Consider the following 23861-nt stretch of genomic DNA (forward strand, 5'->3'; position numbering starts at 1 on the left):
GTCTTGGCAATCGAGCGGGGAGGCGTCCCTATTTATCCGGACGGGGGCGATAAATCGGCCAACTTGAAGAGGTTCGGATCTGACGGGAGCGGAGGATCTGATCCGGCCCATAAAGCAAAATAACAGATGTTGAAACGGTAATAAGGAAGGCAACGAGAAATATGAATAAATTACAGCCCCCTTGAATTAAAGATAGGTAGTAAAATAAATTAGAGCGGGACGGGTTCTTTGTTATTGCCGCAATTAGTTTCGGGGAGTCGGCATGCGAACCCCCGGACCGGCGTGACAAATCACCGCCTCGCTAACAGTCCGGATGCTTCGCGCGACGTCCGGCGAGGACGGACGGAGGGAGGCGACGTCGGGATGTGCGAGGGAGGGCGGCGCCGCCTTTTACATCCACGGCGTGATTTAGCCCCGGGTAAAGCATCGGGCCCGGATCAATAACTCCAACCGATCGGCCGAGTAGAAAACAGTTCCCTTTGTGTCCTGCAGTGAAAGTAGAATATAAGCGGGCGGGAGTTGCAGCAACAGCATGAAAGAGGAAAGAGCCGCCCCGTCTCGGCAGAGGCGAAATTTAATTTCACCTGATGAGCGCGAAAAGTCGCAGTTTTTTTTTTTTTTTTTTTATATATATATATATATATTTCTTAAAAACTGAAAAAAAACATCGCCGGCGTGATCGAGCGTTTCGGTGAAAGTCCTGCGGCGATCAGGTCGGCGTCCCCGAGGAGCCTTTAGCGCCGACGCTAACGTGGCCCGAAAACGTAAACAAGCGCTCCCGTGTCGTGGTTAGCTTCCCCCCGTTCGGACGTTCGGACACTCACAGTGCACGTGCATGGTCAGCGCGGTCAGCAGAGGACGGGCGAGGGCAGGGTTCTCGGCGCGACACGTCAGCTGCCTCCCGTCGTCGAAGCTCAGGGCGGTGACCCTTTCGGAAAGGAGATGAGGAGGAGCGTGGAAAACGTTAGGGCCGCTCGACGTCTCCGGGAACGTCCGACTCGTAAGAGATCTCTGGTTAGCGACAAACGGGAGGTTCATTCGGAGACTGCCGTAATTTCCGGACTGTATAAGCCGCACCGGCTGGCCGATTGCTATCTTTAGCTTCCTCCTGCGCACTAAAACCGTCAAAGTCGTCTTCCGTGGTGTCGGAGTTGAACGGACTCAGAATTTCCCGGTCAGGATAAACATTTTAGCGGCGTGAAGCTCGTTAGCGTCCCCCACCCAAAAAAGTCCACATATTAGCCGCATCGTTGTTTACGTGAAAAAAGTCGCGGCTTATCATCCGGATATTTCGGTTAGCGGCGCCGCGGTTAGCGCTTCCACCTCACAGCTAGAAGATTGATTCCCAGCTGTGTGGAGCCTCCACGTGTCTTCATGGGGTTCCTCCGGGTGGTTTAGACAACGAACACACGGACGAACGAGTCGACGACTTCTCCACGGAATCACTGCGCAGCCGCAAAGAGGAAGGAGAATCGATACGGCTTCAGACCTCGCCGGTTCCTCAACAGAGCCGAACATCTCCGCAGCTCCTCGGGAGCGCCGTTATCCCGGGATATGACAAGAGGTTATTATCTCCGACACAGAGGAGACAGGCGGGATTAGAGTAATCTGCGGCGCGGTGTAATGTAAAGGCACCGGAAAAACCGGCGAGGACGGGATCCGCTTCCCCGCAGGAATGTCATTTTGCGCCTTTGAACGGGAGCTAATTCAATCGGCGGGCGCCGAAACTCACCCGGCGCGAGAAACAAAGAGGGGGCGGAGTGTTGCCGAGGACGACGGGTGGACATACGTCGCTTGAGCACGTGCGCTGTGGAGCTTATCCTTCGAGCCCGACGCGGCGGAGGACTCGGCGCCTGTCAGCTCCACTCCGTCTGAAAAACACAGCGGGGAGGAGGGGGACGCAAAAAGAGAAACATGGAAAGGCGACGAACATCTGTTACGAGCTGGTCTCGTCATCCGTGACGAAGGAGCCGAGACGCAAAAGAGGAAACGCTATTTTTCGGAAACAGGAAGTGACAAATCCACGCGACGTGCGATGCTAAGACGGCGCGCCCGCTCATTTCAGGTACAAGAATTTGTCGTCGACCCTCTCGGCGTGTTTCTAAATGTTCTTCCCGGGTTCCTCCGAGCGGCGAAACCTTGAGGTACCTTTGTAGAGCGTGATCGCCGCCGCCGGCTTCGCATCGGGGGCCACGCAGGCGACGGTGTATTTGCGCCCGGCCACCCACGGCGTGCTCACGTCCACCTCCAAGTACGGCTGGGACGGAGGAACTGTGACAAAACAAAACATTCGGTTGCGCGACGATGGCATCACAAAGTAACCCGTGTTGCGACTCGACCTCCTCGTCGCTTCCCTTGGCGTCCCGTCATCGGCGCGTGACGGCAACCGCCCGCCTGACCTCCTGCGCGCCTCCACCACATTTATTTATTACTGTTGTTTCCATCAGCTGTTAGCGTGTCGCTATCAGCGCGACCCGTACGGATGGCAGCTCTCTGTCTTTGCTTCGTGGTCGAGGCAGAAGGTCGAAGTCTGGGTTTCTGTCCATCATCTGAAGAGCGCATTGATAAAATCTGACCGCGTCTCATGTCCTGTCCAGGCAGGAATCAAATTAGCAAATACGTGTGCAAAAATTTGACTTGCGGTTCGTATAGAATATTTTGTTACTTGCGCTCGGACCGGATTGTGCCGTAATCACGGTGATATTTGCGCGATTTAAAATTTCAACGCCTTTCCTTTTTTATTCGTGGATCGACAGATCAGCCGTGCAGCAGAACGTAGATGAAGAAGAAAACTGTGTTTGTTTGTTGTGGGACGTCTCTGCTTTTATTTCTTTTTTTACACAATTACATGGAAGAGACAGGGGGATACTTTGAGTTAATGCGTTTCTAACAACGATGTTTTATTCGGAATATTTATTCAATTTATTTTGAGCCGGTTTGTTCAGAGACTCTATGCCTAATATTTCATCCCAGATATTCCAATTTGTATCCATTTGATTTATTTTTTTATTTTCTATTTTTTCAATAATAACCCTCAGAATCAGATTTTTTGGTGTCAAATAAAAAAAAAATCACAATACGGTTTGAACTACAGAAGCGAATCAGGGGTTCATCACAGATGATTCTGACTTTGGAGAACCTGGGTATCACTCCGTCGCACACACACACACACACACACACACACACACACACACACACACACTCTGTGATGTAAAAGGGGGGGATTCATGTCCTGTCGAGTTAGAAAAGAAATTTTCAGACGGGGAGAAAATACGGGGATGAAATAGTGATGAAACCCATCCAGCGCTAATCGTTCGTAGCAAACACCAAACACTTCTCGTCTCAGATCAGCCCCGAGCTAAATCTGTGCTTTCTGAGCTGATCAAAGCAGGCTTCGCTTCTCCGCTGTTCTACTCCGACTCCTTTTATCTGACCATAAATAGTCTGGAAAAGAAAAGAAAAAAAAAAAAAAAGCGAAAAAACAAACAGGTCTCTTTTAACACAGGGGACCCGAAACTGTTTGGCAGCAAATTGACAAATCTGTCATCGACAAACCCTCAGAGAGGTTTCTCCGGATCCATCGGCGGCCTCGGCGGGATTTACTAAAAAGACGCGATCGCCGCTTTTCATGGGAGATCAAGTGGAGGAAGGTGGCGAGCGAGGTGACGGGAGGCGTCCGGCGTCCGGCCCCTCGGGTGGAGCCCTGGCCACCGGGGGGCGCTGTTGCCGTGCGCAGCGCCGAGACGGCCCGGACTGATTTACAGGAAGCGGTTGGATGTGTGCGGACGGCGGCGACGGCGGCGGCGGCGGCGGCTCACCCGGAGCCCCGCGGAGCCGCCGCTTTGATTTGTTTGTTTTGTTTTTTCAGCTCCGTCCTGAGAAGACGACGACGACGGCGGCGCCGTGCGTCCGGCAGCGTCTCCTTCCTTGTTTTTTGCTCAAAAGGACTGGCAGGCCGACAAATCACAAAACAAGACTAATGACAAGCACGCAAATGAGGCGGGAAGGCATCTAATTCCTCCCAGGTTTGTTCTTCTTCGCTCGCGTTCCCTCCATCAACCCTCCCCAGAAGACCCTCCTCCACATCCTGCTTGACCACTGCAGTTAAAAAGAAGTGAGGGGAAGGTGTGCGCCGCCTCCCACTGGGAATTGCAACCCCCGTCCATCCATCACATCCAACCCGGTTGCACCACCTGACTCGACCAACTTTTCTCACACACACACACACACACACACACACACACACGCACGACTTGATCTCGCCGTTCAGACCAGAGCCGGCGAATTCGATTCATTAGACAAATACAGACGGGTGGATAGATGAGGCGGATAAGGAGCAGATTAGCCGGCACACGTCGATATCCACAAGCGGCTCTTTCCACCTATCTGTCTGCTTATACACACACACACACACACACACACACACGCACACACACACACACACACACACACATGAACTGATAGATGCGGATTTGCACTTGCAGATTCAGAAACCGGTGTGCACACAAGCTACATCGGTCCCACCTCGCCGTAAATACACGCCACGTCAAGCCGATCCTCTGGAAAACGCTGGAAAAGGATCAGTGGGTGGAACTGGCTCTGAAAATGTATTACGCTAAATTAGGGAAATAATGGCGAGCGGGAGATCAGACGTCTCAGCAACCAGGCACACAAATCAGGGCTTTTATCTCAGGGAAAACCACACATCAGCTGCAACCGCTCACGCTTGCACACACACACACACAAATTTGAATATCTCGTGCACGTTCCCTCCGACACACACACACACCGGACGCCGTCGGTCTCAGGTGTGTGATCTCTGGCGATGAGAACTTCTGAAACGGTGCTGCTTTTTAGCTTCCCCCCCCCCGTCTGTGGAGGGGGAGCAGGTGTCTGGGACAGAACCCCTCCGTCACCCCTCCACCTCTCCAACTTTTGTTTTTTAAATCCGTTACATAACATTCTGTGCTCTTATTTCACAGCGCCGTCCTCCCAAATTGCCAGTTGCAGAAGTCGGTCACACGCCGAAGGGATCCGTGAGGTAATTTCACCTCGCAGATGCGGCGAAGGCGAGCGGAGAGACGCTTATTTTCTGGCGAAACGCAAGACGTTAGCGGTCGACCGCGGCCGCGGCGGCCGTCCGTCGACGTGGGATCTTCCGAGCCGCCGTGTTTGACGCCGCTCATGCCCCCATTTATAAGTCGCTCCATTATTCATAACGGGGAATCGGAAAATGAAGGCTCATTATATTCTCTTCAAGTGCTAAACTCATTAGCTACCGCGAAAAAAAACAAAAACGCATCATAGCCCCGATTCCTAAAAACGTCCCCAAATCTCTAACTGATAATAAGCTCTCACACACACACACACACACACACAGAGTCATGCATGTATGTGAGACCTGCCTGTATGAGTAATAGCATCTAAAACACCAGCACAACCCCCTTCCAAAAAAAACAAACAAAAAACCCAGTTTTGAACATTTGCAGGAGGCGTCTGCAGGAAAGGGTTGTTCATTAATAGGATTAAATGCTAAAGCTAACGGTATCAACCACAGGATGCGTCAGGTGTGCGACTGGGACGCGGCGAAGGAAGTTTTAGCAGACGGGGGGGGGGGGGGGGGGGGGGGTAGAGGTTGTTATTGTCATGGATTACTCACTGCCACTTGATCTGCCTATTGCGGTAATCCCCTATCTAGACTCTGCAGGAAGGGAAAACACACAGGAGTTATGTAGCACCAATGGAAATGCCTTGAAAACATCTCCTCGTAAGCCTACGGATGGAGCTTATTGACGTTTTTCGCCGGCGTATCTGCTATTTACTACCTCCGGGTGATCCGTGTTGAATTAGCCAGTCACGGTGCTTCTCCCTCTGACCCGAGAATCCAATTATACAACCAGCAATCGCTGTTTTGTCCCCCCCCCCCCCCCGGTACGCCGTATCTCCTCATAAAGACTTTATGGTGTTTTGATTTGATGCAGGGCTTGATGGGATGCGGCCACGGTCGACTGGCCAGAGGCGCGGGGCCTTGGGAGCTGTAGTTGGGTGATGGAGAAGGCCACGGGGAACTCATCAGAGATGGAGCTCCTGGAAAAGGATGCACAGTTTCCGCTCCCAGTTCGGCACTAACGGGAGATTGAATTCATCAGCTCATTATGGAGCCCCAGATTAGTCATGTATTTTGAATCAGTCTGGTTGGCGGGATGGAACAAATGACCCTTTAGGGCCGGAGTACTTTTCAAGTCACTTTTTTGTCCTTCGCAAACGGCGCCGACGCGCAGCCAGTCTTAAAGAAAACAACAAAAAAAAAAAGAAAAACGCCGTCCGGAAAGTGTCGGGCAGAAGCGTCCGGTCCGCAGTCCGAAAGGGAAAACGCGTGGCGGCCGAGGGTTGCATTCAACCGTCGGAGCTCGCTGATGCAACGCCGCCCAATTCCCGCGCAGGCATTACGACCCCGCTGAGAAAGCTGAGGGGAAATTTCCCCGGCTTCACGCGCAAAAAAAAAAAAAGGCAACCCAGAGGCCGTGCACGTGGGATCCCAGCCTGCTGCGGCCGCAGGTGCCGGCGGGGGCGCGAGACCGACACAATCCTTCAAAAGAAGAGGCGACGTCTACGCGGCGGTTCTCCTATTCCACGCCGCCGCCGCCGCCGCATCCCTCCCACCGGCCCATTGATGTCAGAAAAACCTGCTTTCTTCCCAGAGGAGAGCGAGGCGGCTAGAATTGCCACGGCAACCCTTCCCCCTCCTGTCCTCCCCCCTTCCATAGACACCAAAGAGAAGTACTGAAAGCGAGCGAGCCAGGGAGAAATGGGGAAGGGGAGGAGGCTGGAAGAAGGGGGTTGTAAGTAAATGAACTGTGCCTGCAGAAGAAAGCCTCTCTTAGAGTCCAATTCCTGCCACATATGGGCCGGCTCCCACAAGAAAGAGGCTCGGGCTGGGAGATTGTTGTAGCGTGACAACAGGTGGCCCGTCGCTGTCGCACAATGACGTCTGTTCCGGAACCGCGACCGAGAAGAACTTCGGCTAGAACTCAGTATTTTGAAACGGAAAGGTCCGGGCTTATCGACGCCGGTGATTGCCGAGACATCGTTCCCACGAATCCGAGTTCTCCGACGAACAAACGGAGAAACAGACTCAGGGTTTCTGCAATGTAGCACCTTTTGTGTAGCGGCAGTCTTGTGCGTTACTCCCTGTTGTTTACATCCTTCATAGTTGTCTTCTACTGTTATAACATTCTTCTGCTTTCCAGTAGGTTAGCCCTCATACTGGCTCCTGAAAAGCTAAAAGTGCTAGCGCTTGCGTCGATCTGAAGGAGGAAATAAAAGCTAAAAGCGGTGTTGATCTTGCCGAGCTAAAGGCGCGGCTAAAGGGGTGACGACGCTAACCGAGCAAAGTTTGGATGAATGAAAGCAAGCTAGCCGGAGATAGCATTAGCATTAGCTAGAAGGCGTTACTTTTAGTTATTAGAAAACAAATAAAGAAACTCTGTGTTGTTTACATCCTTCATAGTTGTCTTCTACTGTTATATGCTTTTCAGTAGGTTAGCCCCCATACTGGCTACTGAAAAGCTAAAAGTGCTAGCGCTTGCGTCGATCTGAAGGAGGAAATAAAAGCTAAAAGGTGAAAGCGGTGTTGATCTTGCTGAGCTAAAGGCGCGGCTAAAGGGGTGACGACGCTAACCGAGCAAAGTTTGGATGAATGAAAGCAAGCTAGCCGGCGATAGCATTAGCATTAGCGGGAAGGCGTTACTTAAGCTGATTTGGTGAAGGAAGTGGTGAGTGGTGGCCAGAAACAACACCGGAAACAGTTTTTAAGGCCAGTTAAGGCCATCTGCAGTTCCTTTCTGTATTTTTGCCACAAATGAACTCATAAAACTGTTTTAATCGAGTGTTGATTTCAAAGGGAAAGATTGATTCGCCTCGTGAACATTTCGGTTCACGAACGGAATCAAAGAACGAATTAGATTCGTAAGCCGAGGTTCGACTGTATTTGCGACTGACTGATGATCTGATGGGCTTCCTGGAAGATGGAGTGCTTGTTAAAAGGCAGGGATCAAAAAAAAAAAAAAAAAGAGGCCTTCATCACTTCGAACATGCTTTAAATATGACTTGAAATTGAATCTCGCCGTCGGCCGGGCCAGATTTAATTTCTCCCTCTAAAGTGCATTTCGAGTGCAACTGTCTTTAAAGTTAAAGCTCCCTTATCAATAGAAATGAATTATTTAGCAGCCTTTTATATGCTGATTGCCGGTCGCGGGGTCACGTATGCCGCCGGGGTGCAGAGGATCCTCGGCCGGCGCCAAACGCGTCATCTTTTTGACGCCTCGCCAAAATAAATGTTTAGAAGCCACCCTTTGGATCCCAGGCGATGGAGAAAAAAAAAGAAAACTCACTTTGCACGTTGAGCCAGGCGGTATCGGAGACGATTGCTCGGCTGCTCTCCGACTGGCCGGCTTGACACTCATAGGATGTGTCGTCCTCCAGTTGGGCGTCTTCGATGCGGAGATGGTACTGCCCTGGAAGAGACCGGATGTTTCTGCATGGCCGTGCAGCGGATATACGTAAATAATTACTGTTCCTCCCCACCTGACCTCAATCTCTGTGAATTATAGAGGCGTATCAGTTGGCGGAATGTGTAAATAATAACCCCGGACTCCGGTTTCGGAGGTTTGATTACGAGCGGGCTAATTTCGTTCGGGGTTCGACAGGAAGGTTGCGCGACCTCCCGCTGCAGGCGTTTCCTGCGACGCGCTGCCTCCGCTCGCTGCCGGCACGCTTCGCTTTCGGAGTGAATGAAAATGAAACCCGATCCCGGATTCACGACGACGACTGAATAAACTGTCTATTAATTGGTGCCAGCCAGAGTCCCCCTGTCAGTATCTGGGTTCTGATAGTCTGGCATGCCAGCGAGGCGTGATTTGTTTGATGCTTTGCCAAAACCTGTGGGGATTAAATTATGTTCAGCGTCGCTTCCACGGCTCCTGATTCTCTGGCGCGCGTCCGACCAACATGTGCAAAATAGCATCCTGGTCTGACAACCGCCCGGGGCTAAAAATGCACGTGTCAAGCAAGCTGGCAAGATAATTACCGCCAGCAGAGAAGAGACGTCCGCATCTAAGTTATCATCGAGTGCAGACGCACCGGGAGAAGCGATGAAGTTATTAATCACGTGTTGTTTTCTTGGAATTACTCAGGAATAGTGCGCTGGAGTTTGGGGGCCGGTTGCGTTTGTGGTGGGGGCGGCGGGACGGCTGACGTGTTCATGTTTCTGTATTTACTTTATCCGAGCCGTCGCATTTCCGTAGGGTTTGTCGACGGTTCCCTGGCGGGGACGATCGGCAGCGGACTTACAAGTGACTCATTCATTCATTCTCAGTAGTATCCTCCTCACACACGGGCATACAAGTATCGCTCCCTTCCAAACCATCTCCCTCACATTTCCTTTCTTTCCCTCTGTCCATCTCCGTCGCTCTTTCTCCTTCTACCCCGACTGGCCGAGGCAGAAGACCGCCCACGTTAAGCCGGGACCAGCCCCCCTTTTTTCACCCGTCACATTTCCGTAGGGTTTGTCCACGGTTCCCTGGCGGGGACGATCGGCAGCGGACTTGCAAGTGACTCAATCATTCATTCTCAGTAGTATCCTCCTCACACATGGGCATACAAGTATCGCTCCCTTCCAAACCATCTCCCTCACACTTCCTTTCTTTCCCTCTGTCCATCTCCGTCGCTCTTTCTCCTTCTACCCCGACTGGCCGAGGCAGAAGGCCTTCTTGCCTTTGTCACCAAATGCTTGCTCATTGGCCGAGGTGCTGTTACATCTATACATCATCATGTAGAGTACGGTCCAAACCTGACACCCCAGAGCGAAGGGACGAGGAGAACCGGCGGAAGGGCCACCAGAGTCGGACCAGGACGCCCTTCTTGTTCGACCTCATTCATTCATTTCAATGACGGATTTAAAACGCGGCTAGAAAGCGACGCGTTCCCGTCAATGTGGCTCTAAATTTAGCGTTTTAAAGGGGAGCTACTCCGCTGTTGATCATCCGGGGGAAAGCGGTTTGCGAAATTCAATCAGAATTATTAATGAATCCCGTCAGATATGTGTTTAGTTAAGCTACTTCATGGAAGCCAGGTAGCGGCTGCTGTGTACAACCCAAAGGGACTCTAATTCACCCCATTCTCCGCGAACGATCACACTTACAGTTCAAAGTTAGGCGCTTTTGAAGACCTCCTATCCCGCTTGGGCGAGATTTATTGCACTTGACAGCGGTTTAATTTGCAGAAAGAGATTCCCGAGCTGCCAAATACCACATACAAGAAATCACTGATGTGACAGCTGCTCCTACGGATGTAACGCTTGTTTGCCAATTTGAAAATGTCTTATTAGCTGCTATTAGGAGAAATAATAAACATTCGCGAAGGCGAGGCGGCGGCGCAGCGGTGAGCGCCCACGCCTCGCCGCAAGGAGGTCCCCGGTTGGATTCCCACGGGAGGCTCCATGTTCTCCTCGTGTCTGCGTGGGGTTCCTCACGGTTCCTCCCACAGTCCAAACGTCACGTAAACAACAGGGTGAATGGACGTGTGAATGGTCGCATGTCTGCATGACGTGTGAATTTTTGTGTTCAAATAACGCAGGAATGACAGGGTGAACTCTAAATGACGTGAGCCTCCATTGTCCAGATGAACGGGTGAATATTTATGTCTCTCACATGAATAAAACATGATATGTTCCATATGAGGTGTGAATGAATGAGTGAATGATTGTTTTTCATGTATATATGACATGTAAATGAGCGGGTGAACTTCATATAAAAACACTTGAAAGTTGTGTGAGTGGGATGAATTGTTGTTTCTATACAATGTATGAATGAAAGGGTGAACGGATGCATGTCGGTGACGTGAACGAAAGAGTGAACTGTCGTCTATAGGACACGTGAATGAGAGGGTGAATGGTTGTTTTAATGTATATATGACATGTGAATGAGAGGGTGAGTGATTGTTTTTAATGTATATATGACATGTGAATGATTGTTTTTAATGTATATATGACATGTGAATGATTGTTTTTAATGTATATATGACATGTGAATGAGAGGGTGAACGGTTGTTTTTTATGTATATATGACATTTGAATAATTGTTTTAATGTATATATGACATGTGAGTGGTTGTTTTTAATGTACATATGACACGTGCATGAGAGGGTGAACGGTTGTTTTTAATGTACATATGACACGTGCATGAGAGGGTGAACGGTTGTTTTTAATGTATATATGACATGTGAGTGGTTGTTTTTAATGTATATATGACAGTTGAATGATTGTTTTTAATGTATATATGACACGTGAATGAGAGGGTGAATGGTTGCACGTCTGTATGTGAATGAATCTATAAGGAATCGGAATGAGAGGATTTATCTATCAAGGATGCGTGAATAAATGAATGAATTGTTCTGCGTCTCTGGGTTTTAGGACAGAGTGCAGGAAAAAACATCGACGCCGAATGAATGAATGAATGAAGGTGTTTCATGTGTTTATCCATGATAAAATGTAACTTGGGTTTGTCTGACGTGAATAAAGTTCAACTCAAACTTGGGCTTCAGTGTCGTCAGCAACCTTTTAGTGTGTGCGTACCACACACACACACACACACACACATCCGAATCCGCCTTCTGAAGCCTCTTATAAGACAAAAGTGTTAACCAGCAGCACCGATCACTTATTCATAATAACACTGTAAAAGCGTGCACACCACCAAGTTGGAGCAGTGAGAATAGGGTGCTCCATTTACTGTGAGCACATGTTGAAATCAGCAGGGGTCTCCCTTTGTGTGTGTGTGTGTGTGTGTGTGTGTGTGTGTGAGGCACTTTTTTTTTTTTTTGTTTAAGCTGACGGTCACAATCAGTGAGAACTGTGGGAATATTGAGCCACAGTGGAGTGTCATCTTAAATGATTCTGCTTTTTGTGTGCGGCCCGGACTGATTGCACGCGTCGAGCTTCTGGTTTCTTCTCCAGGCAAATTGTAAGCGCACCGGCGGTTGTTTTATTCATGAGTGAGCGTTCGCAGTGTTTGACAGCTCGTGTCTGTGTATCTGTGTGTGTGTTTTCCTTGTGTTAATGCCTGTGCCATTTCACATCCTGTTACGCTACTTGTGCTGCAATTTGCTCCCTGACAACCAATCAGCTGACAAACATGTTGTTTTAAATGTTTAAGTAAAAAAAAAAATAAATAAACAAACGAGAATAAGTAAGCGCGCGTCCTCGGCGGTGCGTTTCCTCGCCGGCCTCCCGCGAAGAGAGGCTTCCCTGCTCCTGATCAGCAGCAGATGCTCTTCTCTTCCACCGGATTGCCTCCTAACTGGCTATTACTTTTTATAGACGGCGGTGCACATTGTGCAACACGCTTTATTCCCTGATTTGCTGACACTCTTTTGTTTTAACGTTCCCCCCACACACACACACACACACACACGCACACACACACACACACACCACCACCAAATGTGAGTGACAGCGAGGGGGATGTGTTAAGAGCTGTTGACGGTCGCGTCACCTCGGCAGCCGGCTGCCATACGGCGCCCTTAATGCGCACGTGGCTGGATGACGGCGCCGCCAAACCATAGCAACGGCGTCGTTTCATTGGCTTTTCGGAGCAGCCGACGGCGAGCCGCTTCCCGATCAAAACACCTCGCAGTCGAATAAAGAATAACGATTCGCGCGCGGGGTTAATCTGCCGATACGCCCCTCCGCACGTCGGCGCGTTAGCTCTCCCGTATATCGCGTTTTTATCCCGACAGATGTTGATGACAATTATGATTAAGGCTTATCAAACGCGCGCTATCCTCTGGGTGTACCTCTCTTGGGGTTTCCAATCATGCTGTAGCGTGGAAAGCCTGGCAGGCCTCTCTGCGGTCCCAGGAGAAGGCCGTCCTTCACCCACTGCACGGTCCCCGAGGCTCGCAGCACCTCGCACCTCAGCACAGCTGCGGCCCCCATCCGAACCGTGAGGTTCCCGGGCTCCGTCCTGAACGCCTGCTGAGCGCCGGCGCCTGCGAAGAGCGGCGGGAGGATGGAAATGTAAATAAGCGGAAAAAAGACCTGAATTATGTGCGGAGAGTTGCGGGCGTTAAAGGGCTACGCAAGGAAAACAAACGCGGCGGGCGTGCGGTCTGGAAAGGCACCCCATTGTGTCGAGCCACATTATTCACCCCGCCTTGTGTTTTATTGATGGGAAAACTGCGCTGATACGGCCCTGGAAATGAGTCAATAAAGTAATTACCGCGAATTAAATCCCCCCTCGGCCGCGCAGGCGGGATATCGGCGGCGGCGGCGGCGGCGGGGATATGATAGCCCTCCTTCACCTCGATTCTCCCCTCGGCGTCCCAGCGGCTAATACCTCCGGGGAGGAGGAATGATTATCGCTTTAATCCCCCTCCGTTTGTCACAGGTGCAGCCGGCGCTAACCTAAAAGCGGGGCGGCCTCGTAGCCATTATGGCGCGATGGGGGCGGCGAGGAGCGGCGAGAGGCGTCGTCCTTGGAGCGCGACGTTCCCGCTCGGATTCACGGCTCCTCCCGGGGTGTCCAAGTGCTCTCCAGCAAGACCCAACTCCAGTTTGTAGCCGCTAGATGGCTGCAAGCTGCTCACGGCCCGTCCGCCATGAGGTAAATGCAGAGATCCACGGGATTGAGAAAAGAAAACGATAGATTTCGAACCAGCCTGACATTCTTTGAATTAACATAAGATGCAAATGAACTAGTTCATGATTTTTCTTATTGCAAATGGAATACGTTTAATGTCTGAACACGAAACACAAATCTAAGGTTTTTACAAAAATGACTGTCTTATATTTGAATACCGCAAAAAATGAGGGGGAAAAAAAGGACAGAAAGTTGAAACATATTTACATTTCATATTCGCCATTAAATGCTCACGGTGAACTTCTAAATTGAAAACATGTGAACAGGAACTAACAGCGCTATTTTTCAGAAGTACCAAACATTGCGAGCCGTCTGACTCCTTGGCTTACGCGTTAGAAATGCGGCTTTTTCGATATTATTGATTTCATGACAGAGTCTTCGGTCCGTCAGAAATTTGAACACGGGCCTCGTTCGGCCCGCGAGCCGGACTTTGGCCGCGCCCGACAAGAGACTCCATGAATAAAATCCTGTCGATGGAGCCGAAGGTATACTCCAATTAACGCTCGGTATCTAAGTGTGAATCACGTTTAGAGCGCTCCCCGCAGAGGAGGCGGCCCGGTTCCACCGGGCGGCATGAATCTTGACCTTCATTGATGCAATGACCAAGTTGTTTGTGGAGTGCATGCTCTGCTGCATCTGACAACATGAGTGAGAGACGGAGCTCCCAGATCAAGGCTGAACCAGTCACCTCACGTCAAATATGAAGGACGAGATTGGCCGTGGCGGAGGATGCATGCAAACAACCAAACACGGGGGCGCATTTGCATACGGTTTACATAAATGAATACCCAGCTGCGGTCCAGGGCCGCGGTGGATTCATCTGCGTTGTGAAGCTGCTAAATATCACCCGAGCGATCGGTGATTAAAATCAGCAAACGCGTTCGGTTTTGACCATCGGATTCTATTGTGGCCCTATCGGCCAGAACGAAAGGAAAGGTGTAAGAGACGGTGGTGAGAGGAACCATGCTGTATGGTCCAGAAACAGTGACAACGACCAAAAGACAGGAGGCAGAGCTGGAGGTCGCAGAGATGAAGATGTCAAGGTTCTCTTTGGGAGCGACCAGGGCGGAGAGGATCGGGAATGAGTCCATCAGAGGGACGGCAGGTGGTAGATGTTTTGGAGAGAAGGTCAGAGATGGTTGGGTCATGGACAGAGGGTGGATGCTGGAAGTGGAGGTCTAGAGGAAGACCAAAGATAAAATTTGTGGAGGTTGTGAGAGAGGATATGAAGGTAGTTGGTGTGTGAGAGGAGGATCCAGAGAATAGGGTTGGATGGAGAGGGTTGATTCGCTGTGGAGACCCCTGAAGGGAAAAGCCCAAAGGAAAAGAGTTTGTCACAGGGGTGCAGGACATGTATGACCGAGACAAAGCGATAGCTGAGATGGTTTGGACATGAACAGAGGAGTGTTCATGTCCAAACCATGGTGAAGATCTGGGTAGAAGGTTGCTGAAGGTGCAGCTGCCAGACAGGAGGTCCAGAGGAAGACCAAAGAGAAGATTGATGGACGTCGTGAGAGAGGATAGGAAGTTAGCTGGTGCGAGAGAGGAGGATCCAGAGAATAGGGTGAGATGGAGAAGGTGGATTGGCTGAGGAGACTCTTGAGGGGAAAAGCAGTTCAGCATCTAAACAGAAATGCAAAAAATAGCAGGTGAACTTGTCCCTCAAGCTTTGAGCACTCCGGGAAGAACAACAATACAGGTACTTTATGGATTCTTTTGGGCTAACAAGCTTCATGCTGCCAAAACATTTAGCTTCGTCACATAAGATGGAGAAGGTGGATTCACTATGGAAACCCCTGAAGGGTAAAGCAGAGAGGACTACAAGATGTTTTTTTTTGTTTTGCACCCCCCAAAAAACACCAAGAATACACGTGTCAGCTTGGACCAATGAGGTCGTCCGTTAGCGGTGGGAGGTTCTGATCTTGAGTTTTGTTTTCTGGGCTGAGACACGGTGTTTACTTTGGTAACACGCAGCACAACAACAACGACAAAAGATGGATATTCAATCACTGTCTCGCGCACAACAGTCGTACAATGCTTGCGATCTTCAAACCCGATATGATTTCAAACCGCGCCGTCGTCTCTTCATTCAATCAAACAGCCACAATGTCTCTTCCCTGAAAGCATGTCATTATCATGTCCGGCGCTGTCATGCCTAATTATGTCTTTATCGTCTCTAATTGATACCAGCAGACAATAATGGCAGCGGCGACGCACAAATGCCGCATCGACGCTGTGTGAAACTTGAGCATGCGTGGAAGATAAGAGATCGTTTCACATGTTTACAGTGAAAGGTTGCAGGACGGAACAACTTAACAAGCTTATATTCATTACACACTTTAAGGGTCCACACATACATACATACGCATATACATATATAGACACACACATGTGTCATATATATATATATGTATATATATATATATATATATATATATATAAAACTATATACATACACACGCACAGACATATTTTTATATACACACAAACACACACATTTACACATACACACACACGTGTATATATATATATATACATATATATATATATATATATACATATATACACACATATACACAGACACATATATATGTATACATATACAGACACACACACACACACACACACAGATATATCTACCTATCCATATATATATAGACATATAGATATATACACACAAACACACACACACGTGTATATATATATATATACACATATATATGTTCACATACACACACACAAACTTATATACATACATACGGACAATGCATATAAACGGACACACACACGGATATATATAGATATATACACACACGAACATACACATATATACACAAACATACACACATATATATATATATATATATATATATAACTATATACATACACACACAGACATATTTTTATATACACACAAACACACACATTTACACATACACACACACACACACAAGTGTATATATATATATATATATATATACACACATATACACAGACACATATATATGTATACATATACAGACACACACACACACACACAGATATATCTACCTATCCATATATATAGATATATACACACAAACAAACACACAAATATATCTATCTATCCATATATATATATAGACATATAGATATATACACAAAAACACACACAAACATGTATATATATATATATATACACATATATATGTTCACATACACAAACTTATATACATACATACATACATACATACATATACACGGACACACACACACACGGATATATATAGATATATAGACACACGAACATACACATATATACACAAACATACACATATACATATATATATATATATATATAAACACACACAAACAAATATAGACACACACACACACACACACACACACACACACACACACACTTCTATCACTAATTGACAAGCTAAGCTGACTGACTGCAGGATCACATCCAGAGTTTGTTCTCTGAGCAGCTCCTCTGCACTGCTGGTCCAATCACAGGCCGGCACATGGAGACGTCCAACCAGTCACACACCCGGACCACGCCGGGTCTCCGTCCGGACCACGTGAGGAACCTCACGCAGACACGGGGAGAACATGGAGGCTCCACACAGGAGGACCCACCGGGGACCTTCTGGCTGCTGAACGCTGCGTCACCCGACATCTAAAATTAAACACCGAAAATTACAACCTTTTCTCCTCTAAAGCATGTCGGAGAATCTCTGGTGGCTGAAGCACTCACACACACACACACACACACACACACACACACACACACACACACTAATCTGCCTTCTGAAACCTCTTCCAAGACAAAAGTGTTAACCAGCAGCACCGATCACTTATTAATAATAACACTGAAAGCGTTTGGCGAGCTGGTCTGCAGCACCAGCCTCGAAAGGAACGGCGTGAAGAAGACGAGCGGCGTCCTCGCACGTCTTCCAGGAGCAAAACACACCATCAAACCGCCGCTTCGTTGCGACGTCGGCTCGGACGGAGCGTCCGTCCGTCACACACACCCGCTACAAAACACACACGCACGTGTAAATCTGCCATCTTTTAATGGGGTTCCCGGCACGGACCGCCTCGTTATTTCTAAGAGGATGCTCGCGGTCGCCATGGCAGCCTGATGGTGACCACTGGTGGAGATCTTTCCACACGGAGACATCAAATGGCAAAGGAGGCTGAATGGGATGCTTTATTTGTTACCCGCGGCCAATCATCTGCCTGCGTCTGGCCCACCGACCAACCAGAAACCTCCTCTCTGGTCTGGTCGCTCCGGCTTCGGCGTCCTTCTTCAGATCTTAGCCGTCCATGTCCAAACCATCTCCAGACCCAGGAGACCACGCTCATCGTCTTCTGCGAGGGATTCATGTTTTACACGGTTGCTCTTCCTTTGGCCAATCATCTGCCTCCATCTAATGCCTCAGCCAATCACCTGCCTCCTTTCACACCGACTTCCTGTCCTCCTCCGGTTCCATCCATAAACATCTACTCAGATCTGCTCCGTCCATGTCCCAACCATCTCGGTGCGCTTTTACCTCCAGAACATCTAAAGTCCCGTCCCTCTGATGGCCTCCTCCCTGATGTTCCTCTCTCATCAGGAAGACCTCCACATCTTCATCTCTGCTGCCTCCAGCTCTGCCCAGAAGGACGCCCACCTCCGGCGCCATTTCCTCCCCGCCATCTTCTAGCCCTTGGAGGAACGTTGGCTTTAAGCGACTGTTTTCATGTCGAAATCTTCTTGTCGTGGCAACTGAACTTAAGGTTCTTCACGTGAAGATGTTTCAGTCCTCATCCAAGAGGCATCTTCACTTCTACTGCCCTGCGAGGAGTTCCCAAATACACCCGCCGGGCTTTTCGGGCGGAAACCGGAAGAGTCGATCGGCAGAAAGTTCGGATATTGGATAGATGTTAGGAAACTCCAAACAAGTCAGTAGAAGTGAAGGAGCCTGAAACGTGAAGAAACTCAAGTCCAGTTGCCACGAGAAGAAGATACGGACTTGAACCTCCACCAACATTCCCGAGCGTTCTGTCTGGACCCGCTCCGCAAGGAACGTCCAATCGGACGCCTACGCTTGATATTCTGGCGTGGCATGAATAACCCCGACTTCACACGAATCGCACGCCTCCTCCGGGAAAGATTCACCGCGTTTGTGAAAAAGAGGGCTTATCGGAGAACCGAGTCCGTTCCCTTTTTTCACCTCCGCTCCTCGAAAGGCAATAAACCGCTCAGACCCTGATTTCTTTGGCGGTAGAACGAGATCCTTAAACTTTCCCACCATCTGATAGGCGGGTTAAACGGAGTGCGCTGCCAGCCTCGGCCCCGCTATCGCGGAAAAACAAAAAATGGAAAGCTACTGCTGCACCGCTTGATTAAGAAACAAAACAAGGGAGGCTACAGGGGGGCGATAACGGCGGCGGCGGCGGCGGCGAGCCTCGCAGGGATTCGGATAAAGAAAGAAACGGGGCGGTTGCACGCGACGAAATGCTTCACGTGGTAAAAAGCGCGTTGATAATATAAATAACCCTCAGGTGAATGGGCGGGGAAATAAAACAGGGGTGCAGAGAAAGGAGGGGGAGGGGTGACTTGAAAAGGCCACGGTTGCAATAATGACAGCTCCACGGTGACATTTGAGTCTCTTACCCCAGATGAGACAGAGAAAGGGTAGTGCTGAAGGAGACGCAATCCATGCTGACAAGAAGTCCATTTCGCCGACGACACCTGACCTTCAGCAATCCTGAAACGAGCGGGAAAGAGGAAAACACACACAAAGCGGCGCTCGCTCAGCCACAAACGCCGGGATTCGCCTCGGAGAGCAATTTGTATCGAGTCCAAAAAGACAAGAATATGAAGCCATCAAAACGATATTGCTGTTTTTATATTTCAATTTCTCCTGTTTTTTCCCGGTTTAGAATTACACTTCAGCGCTTTGGTTTGCAATAACATTTACGGTTACTTATTGCCTCTCGGCTTCGCGTCGCCGGTCTCGTATGATGGAGCTTTCGACCGGCACAATTACCGAACCATTACGGCAGACGCTCGGATCCATCCTTTCACCCAATGAGAGCATAAATTCAAAATGTCACCCCTCTTTCTTTTCCTTCGTAATGGCCCGAAACCCGGCTTTAATTGCGAGAGCGCGATGATCGTTTGCGTCCGTCTGCGGGAGCTTCTTTCCCCGACCGGTCAAAATTTGGATTCTGAGCGGCGGTCCAGATTTTTAGTCCTTCCAAATGAGGCGCTCCGAGTTGCTCCGTACACGAGGTGCAGAAAAACCTCGGCTTACAAATTTATTTTGTTTTTCGACTCCGTCCGTAAACCCAAATGTTGGCAAACGGAATCGATGTTTCCCTTTGAAATGATCGTAAAACCCATCGATCCGTTCTTCAGCTCCAAAAACATACTGCGCTCTTTTTATGGATTTATTTGCGGCAAAAACACAGAAAGGAATTTAAGATAACCTTCATTAGTGGAGATCTGGTGTTCTTCCTCTTCTTGGCAGCAGTTGTACTCGCCGTTTCCTTCAAAAAAATAAGCAAAAGTAAAGCTAACTTCAGCTAGCAGGCGTTAATTCATCCAAACTTACAATCACTTTGCTTGGTTAGCCTAGCCTCCCCTTTCTTTTCCCCTTCAGAGTCATACAGACGGTTGACTGATCCGTGTTGCAGAGCTACGCTAACACCGCTCTCCCCTTCAGCTTTTATTTCCTCCTTCAGAACCACTGCAACTTCTCAACACAGCTATCGCTAGCACATTTAGCTTTTTCGGAGCCATAATGAGGGCTAGCTTACCGAAAAGCGCAACAAACCGCTGTGAAGGACGTAAACGACGCGGAGCGGCACCAAAGATGTTCGCAGGTCCATTCCTGGGCCAGTTCGGTTTGTGTTTTGGGGGCGTTCGTAAACCCGGGTTTAATTTGGACTTTGTGCGAACCGACCTGTTGTGCAGCTCCCTTCATTTGAAACATGCTAACGACGGCAAAGGTCCTTCACGCCGCGTATTTGTCTGGATTATAATGGACGAGCAGCACGGCGGCACAGCGGCGAGCACTTCCACCTCCCGGCTAGAAGGTCCCGGTTTCCTCCCACGGCCCAAAACCACGCTTGAGGTTCACCAAGGAGGAAATCCCTGCCTCCCGTCCGCCGTATCGAGGGCTTCGTTTCTGACGGGAGCTCGGGAACGGCTTCGTTAGCATCCCCGAATACAAATAATGCTAAATTAAAATCCACAATTCAGGCATTAGCTTGCGGCGTGTTTAGTCGGGACTTAATTTATTCTTGCTGACGGCACGCTTTAATTGTGAATGAGCGCAGGTAAAGGCTGAACATTATCACGCAGGCAGCGGCGTGGCTCTGCGGCGGCGGCGGCGGCTTCTTCCTAATTTGACCTGGAAAAGGCCCCTCAGCGCCGCCCGAGTCAGCCTGTAATCACTTCACATTATCTGCAGCGGGAGTGGAACAAATAACGGCGATGTAGTTAATTGAAAAGTAAATATTTTCTCATCCGAACAGACCGAGTGAGCCGAAGATCTCCGAAGGCCCCCCCCCCCCACCACCACCACCACCCTTAGATGATTTGTTGCACTCCAGCAGCCCTTTGATAAGAATTAACTCACTCTCAATTATTTTCTCACTCTGGTTTATGGATCCTGGCGCCCCTGTGTACTCACACGGGGGCAATTACCTTCCTCTTCAAAGAGTCGGCGTTCACCTCGGGGTCCTGCGGCACCCCGTTTCTCTTTATCATTGTAAACTTCAAAGAGTTACAGGGATAACAAAAACATAATCAGCGCACCGTGATATTAGTATTCAATTCTTTCACCGGGGTTATTGCAATTTCCAGTAGCCGGTATTTTTTGCACGTAACAAGTATCGGTTGCCTTTTTAAAAGTGGAGGGAAAAAAAAAAAAAAAAAAATGGATAAAATCAATCAGGAGTTCCTCCTTTGAGAATCAAAGTTCAGCCGACCCGTCGGCGCGTCCATGTTTTAATTTAAAATGTTAAACAGCAATTTATGTCCCTTTAATTGCAGAGTTTGATCCGGGAACGGCGGCGATTGTTTAATGAAACGCTCTGCGCGGCGGCGGCGGCGGCAATTCGGATTCCAACCGACAGCCGCCTCCGTTGAAAAGGACGCGCTCCGCCGACCTCCGTGTTGAAGACGGAAAGAAAAAAAACCAGGCTGATGAGTCATCGAGCGGCGCTGGGTAGATTTAGGAGACGGCGGAGAAGACGTGTTTTTATAAGGGTAATTAACTCAGCCGTGATTTTCTTACCCGCCGATATTTGACCCGCGAGAAGTAAAACTACCGAACGAACGGCGGCGAAGGGAGCGGCCCGATCGCCTCGCCATCGCCTCTTCGCCCCGTCCGTAAATCTGGGCTCGGGTCTCCCGGGGTCGGAGGACGCGGCTGCCGTAAACCAGAGGGATTTCCAGGACCGGAGCGTCTCGGGCGTGATGGAAGTTCACCCGGAGGCCGACGCTCGTAAAGCGGCGAGGACGACCTCCGGGGTCACGCCGGCAGACACCGTTCAACCGGAAACCGGTCCCGACCAAGAAAAGCCGAGCGTTTCGTAACGCGTCTGTGAGCAGAACGTAAAACTTCGGATCGATAAGATCGGGGAAAAGAAATAAAAGAAAAACCGTCTGCGTTGCGATTTAATCCGACGCGGATCTTTACGAAACGGCTCTTTTGTCACGTCGTCAAAAACAAAACAAACAAGTATATTTTGGCCTGGGGTTCCCGCCTCCGGCAGAATGGATCCCGGAGGCCGCGAGGGGGGATCCGGTCCGGCCCGACCTCCCCGAACATCTAGAAAACGCTCCCGTCGTTCAGGAAGCGTCGGAGTTTACTGGAATACTTCGACTTCTGTGCGCAGAGAGGCTTCCCGCTTCCTTCCCGGGAAGAGAGAGAGAGAAACCTCTTTCAACCTCCAGCGACTGAGGCGCGACTGAGGCGCGCCTGGCTGCCTTCGGGGCGCGGCGAGAAGACGGCGGCAAGGCAGGCGGGCTCACAGAGAGGCTAAAAAAAGGCAGGTAAGCTTTGAATAGGTGTGCGCATTTGCATGAGAGAGAGCGATGCGCTCACCTGTTGAGCGGCGCCGCGGCTCCGGAGCGCCTTCTTTTTTTTTTCCCGTGTCTTCGCGATCTACAGATGGCTCTCTGAACACAAGTGAGAGAGGGAGATGTTAAAGAATGCCAATGGGACCCCCCTTTCCTCCTCCTACCTCCTCCTCCTCCTCTTCTTCGCTCACACGTCTGAGAAAACAGAGGAAAGAGAGATCGGCGGAGGAACGAAGGGAGAGGTGTGCGAGAGATTCGCCGGTAGGGCCGAGGGGGCCGTCTGAGCGGGGAGAGATAGCGCCGAAAATCCCGCTAATGCATTTGTCAAGGAAGCGAGTTGAGTCAAATTCAAATGGTAATAGCTAAATAGAACTGGGGGGGGAAAAAAAAAAAAAAAAAAAGGCCGAAAAGCATTTTGTCTCAGTAGTATTGAGTTGGAAATCATCAACATTTCCAATGAGAGCGGCTGAACGTGCCTTTCCGGAGGAATATTTATGAACGCTATCGTTTTAGACTTTCTCGCCGCGCGCCGGTTCGGGGAGGAAGCATCGCGGCCCCTCCAAGATACAGATGCAACACGGGCGCCTTCACAGCCGCCAGTTTGTAACATTTACGCTCATACATAATGGATGGAAGCCGGAGTATCCACATAACTGTATTTTCTATACCCAATACTCCTGGGGTGATGTGCTCTCCTGCAGGGATGGAGAAAACAACAGGCTTAAGAATTCACTTTTAGTGGAACACTGAGAGCAATACTGCCCCCACACACACACACACACAGCATTCCCCATTTGTCAATTATACACTGAACGGCGGCTGGAGAATATATATAACGATATATATATATATATATATATAATATACGGAAAGCTCTCCAAGCAAGACAACCTAAAAGGTCATGTTTATTTTCCGCTTGCATTTATATTTCATCTGACCCGCTGATAGACTGCACTCTCCCCGCCGTTCCACGCCGACCACCTCGACGAGCCACTTAGAAAACACACCGGCGCAAAATAAAGTTGAATAGGTTTAGCGGTTCCAAAGTCACTAATGCAGAAGCCATGAAACTTGCCGTTGCTTCTCGGACGTGGACAAAA

The 23861-nt window shown here is 49.5% G+C and overlaps 1 protein-coding gene across 1 annotated transcript in view; it reads right to left on the bottom strand.

The window, feature by feature from the left end:
* The window catches only part of nphs1 (NPHS1 adhesion molecule, nephrin), a 39092-nt gene extending 16241 nt beyond the window's left edge, over window positions 1-22851 (bottom strand). Inside the window, exons 1-8 of the mRNA XM_086155798.1 lie at window positions 22787-22851; window positions 20160-20219; window positions 19342-19435; window positions 12853-13047; window positions 8394-8516; window positions 2149-2271; window positions 1790-1871; window positions 825-928 (exon numbers count right to left, since the gene is read on the bottom strand). Of these exons, the coding sequence (XP_086011924.1) occupies window positions 825-928; window positions 1790-1871; window positions 2149-2271; window positions 8394-8516; window positions 12853-13047; window positions 19342-19405 (691 nt within the window). The 5' untranslated portion in view covers window positions 19406-19435; window positions 20160-20219; window positions 22787-22851. The remainder of the gene's footprint in view (window positions 1-824; window positions 929-1789; window positions 1872-2148; window positions 2272-8393; window positions 8517-12852; window positions 13048-19341; window positions 19436-20159; window positions 20220-22786) is intronic.
* Window positions 22852-23861: the final 1010 nt, after the last annotated feature.

This window comes from Fistularia commersonii, chromosome 11, assembly GCF_037954325.1.
Source record: "Fistularia commersonii isolate RoL2024-O1a breed Wild chromosome 11, RoL_Fcom_v1.0, whole genome shotgun sequence".
Lineage (NCBI taxonomy): Eukaryota > Metazoa > Chordata > Actinopteri > Syngnathiformes > Fistulariidae > Fistularia > Fistularia commersonii.